This window comes from Cryptotermes secundus, unplaced genomic scaffold (genome assembly GCF_002891405.2).
Source record: "Cryptotermes secundus unplaced genomic scaffold, Csec_1.0 scaffold938, whole genome shotgun sequence".
In the NCBI taxonomy this organism is placed as follows: Eukaryota; Metazoa; Arthropoda; class Insecta; order Blattodea; family Kalotermitidae; genus Cryptotermes; species Cryptotermes secundus.
In genome coordinates, this window is record NW_019737398.1 from 136,215 (window position 1) to 151,668 (window position 15,454).

General features: G+C 37.2%; 1 protein-coding gene across 2 annotated transcripts in view; it reads left to right on the forward strand.

The window, feature by feature from the left end:
- LOC111870380 overlaps nucleotides 1–5,934 on the forward strand; it is a 133,115-nt gene extending 127,181 nt beyond the window's left edge. For both annotated transcript variants that reach the window (XM_033753819.1, XM_023862620.2), the window contains 3 exons: nucleotides 268–442; nucleotides 2,862–3,002; nucleotides 4,026–5,934. In XM_033753819.1, the coding sequence (XP_033609710.1) occupies nucleotides 268–442; nucleotides 2,862–3,002; nucleotides 4,026–4,915 (1,206 nt within the window). In that variant the 3' untranslated portion in view covers nucleotides 4,916–5,934. The remainder of the gene's footprint in view (nucleotides 1–267; nucleotides 443–2,861; nucleotides 3,003–4,025) is intronic.
- The last annotated feature ends 9,520 nt before the right edge of the window (nucleotides 5,935–15,454 follow it).

A 15,454-nucleotide genomic window follows, 5' to 3' on the forward strand; every position in this document is an offset into this window, starting at 1 on the left:
GTTCAATACCCATCAGGGGCAAGAAATTTATTTTTCTTCTGCATGGTGTTCAGATCAGCTCTTGGGCCCACTCAGCCTCTTATCCAGTGGGCAGTAGGGGCTCTTTTCCCAAGTGTAAAGCAGCTGGGGCATGAAGCTGACCACTCACATCTCTGTAGCATCAAGGTTAAGAGTAAGTGGAGTTATACTTCCACTTCCTCTTTCATGTCTATGACATGGTGCTTTATTAAAATGAGGGACACCCTGTATGTGTTCTTGTTGTCACAGGATCAAAAGAAAAATGTGTCATTCAAGAAGCAGAAGTACCATTCAGTGTACGAGTATCCTCGTGAGACCAGCGATTCAGACAGTGAAGGGTTTGACTCACCAACTCGCAGACATTGGAACAGTCTGATGTTGCAGTCAGCACAGCAGCCACAGGTGGACTACTCCAGCTTTGCAGGTCTGTGACTGAAGCCCACAATTTACATCCAAAACAAATGAATTTATAAAAGTTTCCGATAATGGTGTCTTTTTATTATTATTATTGCTAGTGGGGTGGGACTAAGTCCCTTGTACTGCGGCCACTTCTGACGTATTGTACCAGCCCCAGATGATAGGTGAGGGTGATTGTGGAGCAATTTGTGGAATGAAGATTGGCAGGGGAAACCGCCGTACTCGGAGAAAACCTGCTTAATGGCATCTTACACACGGGATTACTGAGTCTCCAGACTTGCCCATTATGAGATATTCCAAACAGGGAGCAACATTTTGAAAACTGGTTCTTCTTATGTAATGTTGTTGTAATGTTTTTATATCTTGGATTTGTTATATATGTTTAAGCTATATGACCAAAATATTCTGTTGCTTTTGATGGAAACTTTTATCCTAAATTTTAATGTATTATGCTAGAGAGAAATTGTATTATGATGTAAACATACATTGTCTTATTTTATAAGTCTTCTTGGCAATTGCTTAAGAGTATTAGCAAGATAAATTGACACAATTCTGTATCTAAGGCTTTTGCCTACTATAGATGTAATGGAATAAGGAAGAAATAATAATAATAATAATAATAATGTCCCTAAATAGATTTAATTTTGGTTCATATGAGTTTATTGTAACCTTCTCTTTGTATAAATCTCATATCAGACTTTATCAGTTTTCACAAAAATGACTCATTATATAAAAATTTGTCACATATCATGAAATATAGAATTTGTTAGCAGCTGCAGTATTTATTTGAAACTTTTTTTTTGATATGGTGGGTGTTTAGTGAAATACAATTAAAAATAATTTTTGACTCCATGCAAATTTATGGAGAACAAGAATAATTCAGGCATTATAGTGACTCGGCTACAGATTGGACAGTGAGGGTTCGATTCCCAGCGGGGAAAGGTGTTTCTATCTTCTCAGTGTTCAGACTATCTCTGAGTCCTACACATCTGCTGTCCAGTGTGTACCAGGGTTGGTTGTTTGCCCAATCTGGGGTCAGAAGCTGACCTCTCATCTCCATCTTTTATTTAGATTAAGGCTCCATGGAGTCTTACCTCCACTTACCCCTGCCTCTTCATGGTGTAGTGCTTAAGCACAAGAACAACTTTACCTTATGACAGATTCATATTTCCGGTAAATTAAATCAAGATCATTGAGGTATCTGAAACAGTAAAATAAAGACTAGGAAGATTTGTGTACTCCCCCTTGAAGTATTCGTGTCCACTTTTGTTAAATTTTAACAGTGGCAGGAGATATTTAATTTTATGTTGGATATGGCAAAATGAAGAAGTGTTAATTAGAGTCAGTGAGCAGAGGAATATCCTACACGAAATAAGAAAACGGAAGGCTAATTGGATTGGTCATGTTTTACGCAGAAACTGCCTTCTAAAACAAGTTATTGAAGGAAAGATAGAGGGGTGGATAGAAGTGACAAGAAGACAAGGAAGAAGACGTAAGAAGATGCTGGATGACCTTGGGACAGAAGAGGATACTGTCATTTGAAGGAGAAAGCTCTGGATTGTGTTAAGTGGAGGAATTGTTTTGGAAGAGACTGTGAACCTGTTGTCTGGCAGATTACTGATGATGATGATGATGGCAAAAGGTTGAATCCTTGATTGATTCCATAGTGAATACCAATCAAGAGTATAACTTATAAGATACCGATCTGTGACATATAACGAGTGCTTACCTCTTGCCATCAGCAGAAAATCAGCCAGTATAACAGCCATAGTATTTGACACATAACATCATGTGTAAGAGAATACAATCCAACTGCACAATTCTAAAGCAGTATGTTATAATCAATTTTAATGTAAACTAGCAATGCGCATGCAAAAAGATGCATGTGTATGGCCACTGGGCAAATCATCATTTGGCCAGTGGTGCATGAGCTACAGTGGTAAGAGTATGTTATCGTAATTATAGTGTGCTGTATCATCTGTCAAAAACTGCAATCAGCATATATGTAAGCCATTGAGTGGTGCCTCTTTAGACACTTCATGAACTCACTGCCAACTGCCACATAAATGTCTGAGATGTGCTTGTGGTGATATTAGCATGTGAAATAAGTGTATATGCAGCTGAGAAGTAACTCATATTCTGTGTAATTTGAACAGGGTCTTGTGCAACATTCATTCTATATATAGTGTTTGTACAATGTAGTGAAACTCCCCTCCAACTAGTGACGAGGTCAAGAAAATGTGGATCTATACATCCACTCCCCCATACGCTTTCATGGTGTACTGCTTAATTAGTTAAGCACAAGGATTTTTTTAACCTTTTTTTACAATACAGTGATTTTTTTAGGAGAAATATTGCAGTGTGTTACATATGGCAGGCATTCATTTTTGTGCAAAATCAAGTGAGTCATATTGACTGTTGCACAGACTGGGAACTGCTGGAGGGGGACATTCTTCCAGAGGGAAGTGTTCCTGATACAGATGTGGACCCAGACATTCCAGAGAATACTACACAGCAGCAGCTGGACTTCTACAAGCTCAGCAGTGTTGACTATGACTTTACTAATGGTGAGTTCTTCTAAGAACATTATAACCAATAGTGTTTAGACTGAGGCTGTTTGAAAACAGAGTATTGAGGAGAATATTTGGACCGAAGAGAGATGAAGTGACAGGAGGTTGGAGAAAACTGTATAATGAGGAACTTCATAACTTGTACTCTTCTCCAAGCATAATTAGAACGATCAAGTCAATGAGGATGAGGTGGGCAGGGCATGTATCATGAATGGGGGAGACGGGGAATGCGTATAGGATATTGGTGGGAAAGCCAGAAGGAAAGAGACCGCTGGGAAGACCAAGGCGTAGGTGGGTGGACAATATTAAAATGGATCTTAGAGAGATAGGATTGGATGGTATTGATTGGATTGATCTGGCTCAGGATAGGGACCAGTGGAGGGCTCTTATGAACATGGTAATGAACCTTCGGGTTCCATAAAATGCTGGGAAATTCTTGAGTGGGTGCAGAATTGGCAGCTCCTCCTAAAGGGCTCAGCTCCATGAGTAAGTAAGTAAGTGTTTAGAAATACTTGCAGTAAAGCATAAGTCTTTGCTAATTTATCATGCTTCTCTTTATCATTCTTTCCTTTCTTCTTGTCTGTCTCCTTTTTCTTATCTTCCTTCTCCTCCTCTTCCCTCCCTTCTTCTCTTTGCCTTCCTTTCCCAGCTCCTTGTCCCCTCCCTCTTCTGTGTCTTCGTACACATAAATGAATTTGCCATCTCCTCACCTTAGTTTAGAAACAGGATGATGTTCTCGCATCTATATTTTATAGGATGTGGCACACCAACCAAATCAGGTCCAGTTGAGTTGAATTAAGTCTGACTCACTAAACTGCTTGAAAGATAGACTTTGTGTAGAATTCCTGTAGTATTTTTCTTTATGAGTTTGATGAAGCTGAGGGTCTGCTTTCATAGCATTGTAATCATACTCAATTTGATATAGGTGAGCTTGATTCGATTGGTTTCCCCATTGTCTTAGGCTCAGAGGTAACTTTACCTTCATATTTATTACCGTACATGTGATGCTTGCCTGTACAGGAATGGTATCAGAAGATGGCGAATTTTACATCAGCAGTTCTGCTCGTCCATTCCAGTTCCCAGGTGGGACCAGCGATATGCTGACAAGCAACGGAAGTCAGTTCTTTCCTGGCCAGCTCTATCTTATGGGCAGTGAATGCAAACAGGGTGACATCACAGTGGATTTTGTGACACCTGACAGTGGCATTATTGACATCACTGCACCTGACAAGCTCTTGGCTCTAGAAACAGGTGTAGATTCTTACAATGATGAAGTCGACACCAGTGCTTCAAGTATATCTGGGTTTGCTGTTAGTTTTGATAATCAATTGGCTAGCCATAAGTCAGACAGTATGAAAAAAATTGTTTGGGAAGATGAAGTTGATTGTGTTAAACCTGGTGCAGATGAAACGTCCGGTAAGTGGTCAGCGGTATCTTTGGATGTTGGACAGAAGATATCCTTGGAGTGCGAGAAGCTGCAGAAATTACCTTTTGCAGACTTCTTTGAGTTAGGAAGAGCGTCTGATCATAGCAGTAACACAGTGTCGAATGCATCAGTTACAAATGAAATGAGTTCAGGTGCAAGGTCTGTACCTAATTCTGTAGTGGCTGGTAGAGACAGTGAAACAGCAGTGCAGTCACCACCCTCACCCCCATCCCCATCAGGGCTAGGAGAACTGAGACATACAAGAGATCGCTTAAAACTGGATTTGCCCCTGTCTAGTACAACGTTTGTTCTGGACCCTCCAGTAGCCGGAAAGCGTCGGTCTGTGGAAACAGTGAAAGGTGAAGCATCACTGCTGGACAGTGGGGAAGAAACTGAGGATAGTGGCATTGAGTCGAGCAATGGCATAGTGACATCACTGACCAGGGAAGTGAGGTCTCATACCGAGGACCCCAGTAAGACCTAACAGGTAATTCCTAGCATAGGAAAGTCACGTGTGTTAGATGGCAGAGCTCAGATATTCCCTCAGTATTGAACTGTTTATATAAGCACATTGTTACGCAAATGTTTTCTTTTGTGTAAGGAAAGGTATGTTGCCATTTCTTGCCCTAGCACAGATTAGTGCAAGATGTTGGAATCAGTTTGATCTCAGATATAGATCCTGCCTTGCATGAGTCACTGAACAAAGGATGCTAAAGCACCTACTGTGCTGTATGAACTGGAGTCCTGTGTGTATGTAAGTTTCTCAGCTGTAATCTGAAGTTGAAAATTGCAGTTCTGCTTTCAGTAGACAGTACACATTGATATCATACTTCTAACTAAATGCCATATACAGAAAGTATATTTGGTAACTGTGCTAAAGTCATGGCCTTTGTACTGTATGTGTTCACTGTGTGGGTTGCTGCCTTTCCTACTTAACTGGCCGTGGTAATTACCTAAAGCAACTTTGTAAAGTGAAGGATACTGGTCTGCTTATAGTGTCTGCCTTACATATCTCTCAAATTAATTGTATTGGCATAAATCACAGGGCCCATAATCAATAATCCTGTTCGCACTTGGAGCATACCAAATACCAACGTTTTGCATCATGAAATGGAACGTTGTGAATGAGGTATGGGTTTCTTATGCTCCAGTGCCTATTGCTCCATGTGTTCATGCATCCTTCCCAGTTTCTGATGTCCTCCTTGTAGAAATGAACTAAATTTTAACATCTGTATGGCTGCAGCACATATTGACCCTCTCCTGGCTCTGGTCAAATGGACTGCGAGCCCAAATTTTGCTATGTTATTTTTACAGATTGTTATTTTGTTTTATTTCTTGTTAAGATATATAACTCAGGAAATGTAGCCTGTAAAAGGAACACTGCTGCAATATGTTGTGTGATCAGGCAGAGCATCAGTAAGTCAGTTGATTCCAGTAGGTGTCACTAGAAGACAAGTAAGGAACATTAACACATTCATTGCCAGTCCCATGACAAGACTGATTGAAGTTTACTATGGGCCAGTGCCTTCCTGTCATGTGATAGCTGTTGTAACTATGTACATAACTGTAATTTTTTCTTATATATGTCACATACATGCAGAGAAACTTTAACTGTAACTTGTAAAAGGTTGAAAGAGTCAAAATGTACAGCAGTTTTTGGTTGTTCTTCACTTATTCCTTCCCATCTCAGTTTTGAATACAGTAAGTTCAAAGTCCAATTTCTGTGGGAAAATGGCTGGGCCAGTAGGTAACACTGCAGTACAGGAGCTTGACAGTAAATGTGCTGAGTGTTAAAGTTAGGAGTGACAGTTTCCATATATGTGTTTTTGTTTAGGTTGGGACAAGATTGCAATGATTGTAGTCCATAGAAATAGAAGTGATACAGATATTACTGAGAATTATGGTGTTGAAGTCTGCCTGCACTGTGAACTGAGATACATTATACTTTCTGTAGGTAACATTAGCAAAATTGTATATAATTATATTTGAATTTCACATCAATATATGAATACAGGAAGTATATTGAAAATAGAGTCTAGCAGCTCTCTGATGGTGATATAACGGTCTGTGTCACTAACTGATGATAATGCATCCACATCCTTGTATTAGGCGGGGTATAATCAAGATTATGGTCTTGTGAATTGTGACACCATGTAGTATGGTAGATGGATACCAGTTTTTCATAAGAACATGCATCCTAAGGGGCTGAATCACAAGCTGGAGACAGCAGGTTCCTCCAAAATGTTTGTGTCTATATGTCAAACTACATGGTGTCACATTTCATAAGACACTGATATGTTCTTAATATTCACTGCTTTGAGAACCTCAGCTCTCAGTGGTATTAATGCTTACATCTTAACAAAGAATTTAAAAGTGCCCAATTTATTCTGTCCCTTATAATTTCTTTGTAGATGACACATTGGACACGTTTTCATGATGTTTGTGGTTTCTTCCATTGGAATCATCATCCCCTACCCAAATTTACTCATTAGTTAGTTCATAGTTCTGTATTTCATTCCATAGACCCATACAATTGAGGATGTGGAAACAGTCTTACAGGAGGAGCAATAAATATATTAGTAATCAATCAGAACATTACACAACATGCAACAACAGAATTTGGCAGAGAGTCATTACAAGTGAATAGTATCATTATTCCTGTCATATCTAAAATCAAAATATTCATCTAAAGTATAAAATGAATGATCGCATAAGAATTTTTTCAAAGCTAGTTTAAAATCGATATGATTGTTATATAATTGCTTTATGAAAACAGGAAGATTATTAAACACCCTGATACCCATATAATAAGCTCCCTTGAGATATAGTGACCGATGGGCTGAGGATTGATAAAGATTAAAATTATAACCCTGTCTTGTATTTCTGTTGTGTATATCAGATATAAATTAATATAAATCCATGTTGTTAACCATAAAAAACAATAAAGAATAGATATATTGGGATCGAAGTGGGAGAATACCCAAGGTTATGAACAGTTGCATACAAGAATCTCTACTGCCGATACCCATCCTTATTCTCAGTGCCCTTGTCTGCACGCGGAACACGTTAATTAGCACATGAGGAATTTCCCCAAAAAACATGATGCCATAATGCATGATGGAATGAAAATAAGCATAGTAGACCATCAACAAAGTTTCCAAATTGACGTAAGGCTTGACAGATCTAATTGCATAACAAGCAGTGCTAAGTTTTGGTAAAAGTTGATCAATATGTTTCTTCCAGGACAATGTGTTGGTAATACTGATGCCTAGGAACTTTGTGTGACATGAATCAGATATCTCCTTATTATCATATGCAATTTGTATACGATTATCTTGTTCATAAAACCTTTTTACTGCAAATATAATATACTCTGTTTTAGACAAATTTAAGGATAATAAATTGATATTGAACCACATATTTAAAGTTTTGAAGACTTCATTTAACTTGTAAGATTTGAGGCTTTCACGGCGGTGACTGTGAAGAAAGCAGTCTTCTGGGATTTGGCACCGTGTATATGTGGTGTTAACCGACGTTTCGGAGGAACGTATCGCCTCCATCTTCAGGGTAGAAGAAAAAGTATAAGAAATCTGCAAGCTACAAGACCGTGAGAACGGTCTACTTTTACCGTTCTCACGGTCTTGTCGCTTGCAGATTTCTTATACTTTTTCTTCTACCCTGAAGATGGAGGCGATACGTTCCTCCGAAACGTCGGTTAACACCACATATACACGGTGCCAAATCCCAGAAGACTGCTTTCTTCATTTAACTTGTTACGAAAAATAGAGGCATCGGATTCACTTACGATAACACTGGTGTCATCAGCAAAAGGATAGGGGTGGAGATCTTGTTTAAAACCAAATGACCTTCCAGTGAACTAAAGTTCAAATTGTAATATTCTGTTGAACCTTAGAAAAATTTTAAACCACCAACTTTCTGAAATAGATACTTTTAAGCTCAGAGCAGTTAATTATTGACAGAAGAAGCTATTAGCACATTTAATGCAATTCCCCAACACTGGGATTTTTCCACACTTTGAGAGAATACACTTAAAGTTTCTCAGCGTTTGAGTCATATCTGTAGGAGTAAATAACATTTGTGTATTCACTAGCAACAGTCTGTCAATTGCCAACACAGGCACTGGTGCACTGTAAACTTCACTCTCTCCTGTGATGGGATAGGCACTGAATCTGCTGAACTGAGAAAGCTGATTGTATAAGTGTTGAAGAAAGACTTATACTGATAGGTTTATATCGCACCACATGGTAGTCCTCAGTATCACGCAACTCACAGCCACTACTCTTTTGTTCTAATACTAAAATCATCTTCATTTGAATCATGTTCTGTAGCTACTTCCACCTCATTATAGTCTTATACTCTTTTGGGGTGAGTGGATACCATTGAATCAGAATAAGAGGGTTGTTCACATGAAACACATTTGTGATACTCATTTCGAATGCTGCCTGTTGCGGTTGACCACATGGCCACATGCATGATACACCGGTACTGCAGTCAGCACTTCACAGAAAGGATCCATTGACTGCACATCAGTGGGATGCCTATATCAGCATCCATGGGGGTAGTTTTAATGGCCTTAATTCCTTCACCCAGAATAATCCTTAATTTGGTTTCATTTGATCAATCCTCATACCACATCAGTTAGAAAGGTTTAAATTTCAGTAGCACAACATTTCAAACTTCTGAGCAGTAGTTTGGTTGGCTTGGGCAACAGGTTCAGGGGGCGGCTACATGGCAGTATATCCCCAAAGATAGTACTCTTCAACTTGGATGTCCTTTGAATAAAGTTTATTAATTTAATATCATAATGTAATGTCAAGGAAAGGAGAGTTTGTATGGCCATATTTTTTAACATTGCTACTAATATTTTAGAGAATTTTGTCTTTGTTTTATTATAAACTGTACAAAGTTATATTTTATTATATGCCATCCCAAAATATTCAGTTATAGAAGAAATTGTGGTTATGTTAAATTTGAGGTTAATGAGAAGAGTTTATTGGCTTTGAAATTTTAAAATGACTGATGTTAGTACAGCCTGCTCATGTGGCTGGTAAGTAAGGCAGCAGTCCATTTTAGTGCTTTAATTTTTGTAAAACAGCCCACATTGAGATCAGTTTATATATTCTATAACAAAACTATTCATAAAACTTTAAATATTAACAGTGTTAATTTATAAATCGTAGTTTTGTAGAAAGATACAAATATCCCTGGCAATCACATGCAGTTCTGTATGTCTGAGTGTAGTACATCAAGTAGTGGGTATAATATATGCATTATAAAATGTTGTTCTAAAACAAGGTAGAATATACAGAAGAAATTTTAAAGAACATGTTGACTGACTGAGCTCTGAGTAGATTAAAAAAAAATTCAGCCAAATAGAAAACGAAATTTTAGAACTTTGAAATGATGGAAGGATGATGATACAGTTTTGTTTGAAAAGTGACCCACCCATCTCAAAGCCTGTTATACACAGTAACTCTCCTACAAAAATTTTGAAAATCTGTTTGCACTGAAATGTAATATTAAAGTTTGCTTGAATGTTTACTTAACAATGCCTTCTGTGCTGAACCCATTATTGAAGCTGAAGAATGATCAATTTTGGAGAAGTGATAATGATAATGAAATATTAATGTACTATACTAACACCCAGAAAGAATGAGGAGATGTATGAAAATGTCAGGAAACGTACACATAGTGTACAAGTTGTAGCACATTTGTTCTAGTTTGCTATCTCAAGAACTGTAAGAGTTGCATAAACAATATATTGAGCATGAAACATATTTTTAATTCTTATCTGCAGCTTTTGCTCAAAGCATTTTTCACCTCAGTTGTTCTAGTTTGCTATCTCTAAAACTGTAAGAGTTGCATAAAAAATATATTGAGCATGAAACGTATATTTCATTTTTCTCTGCAGGTTTGCTCAAAGCATTTTTCACATCAGTTGTGTATTTAGTGAGTTACACCGAGATTTACACAGAAGCACATGTAGGTCTTTATGTAAAGCATCTCTTGTTGCTTCTCTCCAGTTTTAATCAAGTTTGAAATATGTAGACAGATTTCAGTTAAAAAAGACTAGCATCAAATTTGAAAGAGAATCCATTAATCTGTTCTTGATTTGTTACATGTGGACAGACAGACACACAAAGCGAAGTTAATAAGCCTGGTTTTGCCACTTTTCATTGTGAATTTGCCAAGCATGTGTTGGTAATAGGCAGTCTGTGGGCTGAGAATTAAACCTGGGACCTTCCCAGTACAAATCATGAGTGGTACATGCTCAACTAGAACTGGTATTTATGGGACCAAGGGTAGAGATTGCAGTAACTGGCAAAAATGCTAATGAAAGGTTTTGTGGAATTCAGATTGTGACCACAAAATTATGCACTACCATAATGAATTCATGGATTATGTCTGGTCATGTGTACTTTCTGTACATTTATTAAGAATATTTTTGGTCTCAAGACGTTGAGGAAATATAGTGCTTTGCTCTGCAAAACATACAGTTAACAAAATTGCTGATGTAATAGGTTTCATTATGTTAATCTCAGAAGCTCTGGCCAGTGGTAATTAATTAGTTGTGATTTTGAACAATTATATTTTCATATTCATTAATAACTGGTTATTGCATCTGCAAGCTGTGAATGTGTATCACACACTTCAGTTTTTGTTTCATTTGTTATTATTGAAATTCAGTTATTTCAGGAAAACAAACTATGTTTATACCTGAAATTAAGATTATAATGATGCTATTGAGAGTGATGTATTTATGACTTGTAAATTATCTACTGGATATATCATGCTATTATTTCTTATTCAGTTGACTTAATTTTATTTTATACATCTCCTTTTCTAGTCCAGTCTTAAAAAATTAGAATGAACTGGAAACAAGAAGTTCGGGAGCATGGAAACTTTCATACATGGTGTATTATTAAAGTAGTTGGCAACACTATGCTCAAATGTGCATTGAGGTCACAGGTGGAGAGTTTCTGTAACATTTGTCATTGTTAAATAACACTTATTACCAATAGTTTTACATTGAAGTTACTGTGACCCGTTTTTATTAGTAAAACCCTTGTTTCTGATACATATTTATCTTGCATTTCAACTGGCATGACTCCTAAAACTTTCTGAATTGGGCCCATGTTAACCGGACTTGCTCATGAACTTGTGATTAACCCGGTGCTGGTGGGGTGGGAAAATGTAACAAAAGTGGTAAGGTGGGATTCCCACAGACCCCAGACATTCCGTTGACTACATCAACCCCACCTTTGGTTTGGTTGTAAAACAGGATGATTCCTGGCTTAGGTGTTCTCTCATCTGCATTATCATAATGTAATGTGGAAATCATTATATTTTTTTTTGCGCAAATAAAGCTATGATGATACTGTGTTGAAAACCAAAAATGGTAGTCATTGGGCTTCTCGCTTGGTATTGATGAACTCAGGTGACAGTTCTCTTTTATTTTTCTTGATTGTTCCCACCATAGTTAGCTTATGATCTTCTAACAAGGATTTAGCAAATGCATAACTTGTGAACCAATTATCTAAAGTCACATTGCGACCTGATCCAAATACAGGTGCAGTCATCCTTGTAACAACTTCAGAAGGTGTGTTTGAAACTTTGTATGGGCCTTCAGATTGTGCGCCAACGTAAACTTACAATTTAGAAGTATAAAAGGACTTGGCATCAACCAAAGCAAATACTTTCAGTACATACTTTGCCTGTTTGCTTCAAATGCCCTTCCAGAAACTGCATTGTCCATGAAACCCTTCTGACTTTTCATCAATTGTTACGTTTTCTCCTAAAGAATATACAGACTCACATACATCATTGAACTTGTCAAAAATTTTTTTAATTGGAGCCGATTTGTCGTAAGATCTTCATTCAGTTGTAGTACTTCGGTCGTCAAATCGTAGACACCTAAGAACAAAACGGAAACGAACAAGTGACATTGTGCTTCTAAATAATTCAACACCGGTACCGTCCGTGGCCCATAGATTATCAAGATTTTGGTGACTAGACTTATAAAAACCAGCTAAATATAAAAGTCCAAACACAGACTTCATTTCACTCATATCAGTCTTTTGAACACTATTATTTTTGGTGTAATTTACTTGCTTTCTATTTCATCATTTGTATTCTTCAAAATTAGATCTATCATGTCATCAGGAAAAAATATCTCCCAGCAATCTAAAGCTGATTTTGCATTTTTTGTGTTGCCCAGAACACCAGGGGCTTGGCTAACTATGTTATGTGCTCGAGTTCTTATTCAAGGTCCTAACTTATTTGTACTTCATCTTGTTTGCTTATCCTTCGCCAACAAAAAGGCTCCCTTGTGGATTCTTCCTCACAATCTTGTTCTATATCAGACTCACGGTTACCGACTAATTCTAAATCAGTTTCACTATCATCATATCCGCTAAATGGCCCCTCATGTGTCAAAGCGTCATCTATAAGCTGATGTAACCTCTGGTAAAAAAAATATATTATTCTCAGAATAATCTCTAAATATTTATGAAAACATATTTGCTTATAGTTGATATGTAAAAATATACAAGATACAGCAGCAACAATATAATTTTAGTAGAATATACATGAAAACAACTTATCAGAAGTAAATATAGTCACACTTTTGGTAAGGTGGAGTCTGGTGGACTCCAGCACAATTTACACGTCTGCACACTAAACTTGCTTGCACTCAACAGTCTGTCATCTATGGCATCTAGTAATTGGAGTTGCCAAGAAAGCGATCAGGGACCAGACTAAATCACAAAAAGAAAACACTGGAAATCCACAACTGGACTCAAACAGGCAAAAGGATTTATATCAGGACCCTCTGCCAAAAGAACGAGGGACCTGTTAAAATTAAACAGATCAATTAAGATGGGTGGTAGGATTACTTACTGGACACTGCCATCTAAAAGGGCGCCTTTTCAAACTGGGACTGACAGACAACCCAAACTGTGAAAGGTGCCTACAAGAAGACGAATCAGCCACACACGTCTTATGTGATTCTGAGGCTATGGCTTACTTAAGATTTCGCCACCTGGGTCAGTTCTTCATGGAACCAAGTGACTTTCATGATGCCCCCATAAATAAAGTCCTACATTTCATTCAATTGTAGGATTAATAAATGGTTCATTCAAAAGGGAAGCACAATAGATCATTGAAGGCTGTGGTGTGAGGGCCAGTTTTTAAAGCTCACCCCTCATACTCATGGCATCTAGTAGTGTGTTATGGGAAGGGGAAGCTTCACTGAGGCATGACTCAATGCCACACATTCTTAAAAAGTTACAGACAAATTAAAATCTTTGGCATCTGTGTGACCCCACCTTACTAATGCCGGGTTAATGTAGCAATGAATTTTGGGAGACCCCTCATGAATCACTCCGAACATAAATCTTGGATCACTGTCCTGTGCTGAAATTCTTTCTTTTGGGAGTTGATGATTTTGACAGATTAAATTCCTCAGATTGTAGTTAATTCTCTGGACAGTAATGTTTCTTCATGTCTTTTCCATTATCTCATTTAAGATACTCCGAACCATTATCATATTGCGAATATGTGGGCTAGGTTGAAAGTGAATTTATTTACAATTTAAGGAATTGTGAATAACAAAAATACATAACAGGAAATGTCAGAATATAGTTACAGTTAAACAAAAAATAATTATGATCGTGTTTGGATTATTTCAAATCAACTCATATATGAACAACACATTTTGGTACTTATACTTTATGATGTCTCCTCCAAGAGTGGCATATTAACTGAACTCAGGCTGTAGGGCTACAGTGAAATCCTCATCTAAGTTTTCTAGAGGCAGCAGTGAATTTGAACACCAGACTGGGAAATATATTATCTGGGATCCATTTAACTTTGATGTTATTGGCTTCATTAAATGGGAGTTCTAGTGTATTGTGATTCCCATATAAAACATATCAGAATTGTAGTGTTACCCAAGCTAATTATCAGTATCACCAACAGAATCATAAAAATTCAACACTGTTGATCTGCCTTTAACTGTTGAGTAGTTCATTGTCTGTGTAAGTGTAGCAATTTTTATGTTATATATTAAATCATGTTCCTAAATATGTTCTGTAAATAGTAGCCGTCATGGATGTGTTGTCTGCAGAATGTTCTGCCCATTTTAGTGCAAGAGGAGAAATAAGTGGACCATACTCATTTGTTTTTGTTTAATAATCTTCATATACAAAACAAATTAAAGAGTAGTTGCTGTGTTTAGTTGTGGTATTAGTTGTATTGCAGTAGCTTAATATGCAATCATTATGATCATACACAGCCCCTGAAAGTGTAAATGTATGAAAATTCTGTAGTTCATAACTCATGTTATGTTAATACTGTTTTAAGTGCAAATTTTAAATATTTATAGTTTGTTGTTGCATCCTTTCTTGTTATGTTGTTGAATCACTACTGATGGACACAATTTCAAAGTGTTCAGCATTTCCTTGATGGTTTCTGTAAGTGATGTTCAGCTTTTGATCCATATTTGTGGATGGATTTACTTATGTATTCCTCTTCGAAGGAGCCTGCAAATGAAAATTTTATTTAATGACTGTTAAAGCAAAAATGATTGGACATTGTATGTTGTATGGCTGACAATGAGAATTACAATGATAATCAAAACTAATACATTTCAGCCCTGAAAATGTGTGTTGCTTTCAGCTGAAGCAAATTTATTGATATTGGCTCAGTACACCAGACAAATATACTCACCGGAAATTTCACTACATTTGAATGTTCAAGCACATCAGTGTCATGATAACAGAGGCCATAATACATATATCATTAAAAAAATTGTCATTCATTATCTGTGAGGAAATAAAGAAGGGGGCTGGAGAGAATATTAGTGAATGAAATCATGTCATCCCATTTGGTAAGTTGTTTTCCCCTTGTTGCCATGACAACCCAACATTTTAGGAATCCTGCCAGATGTAACCAGAAGATCCACAATTATGTATTTACTTCTCAGTTAATTATGCCAAAGGGC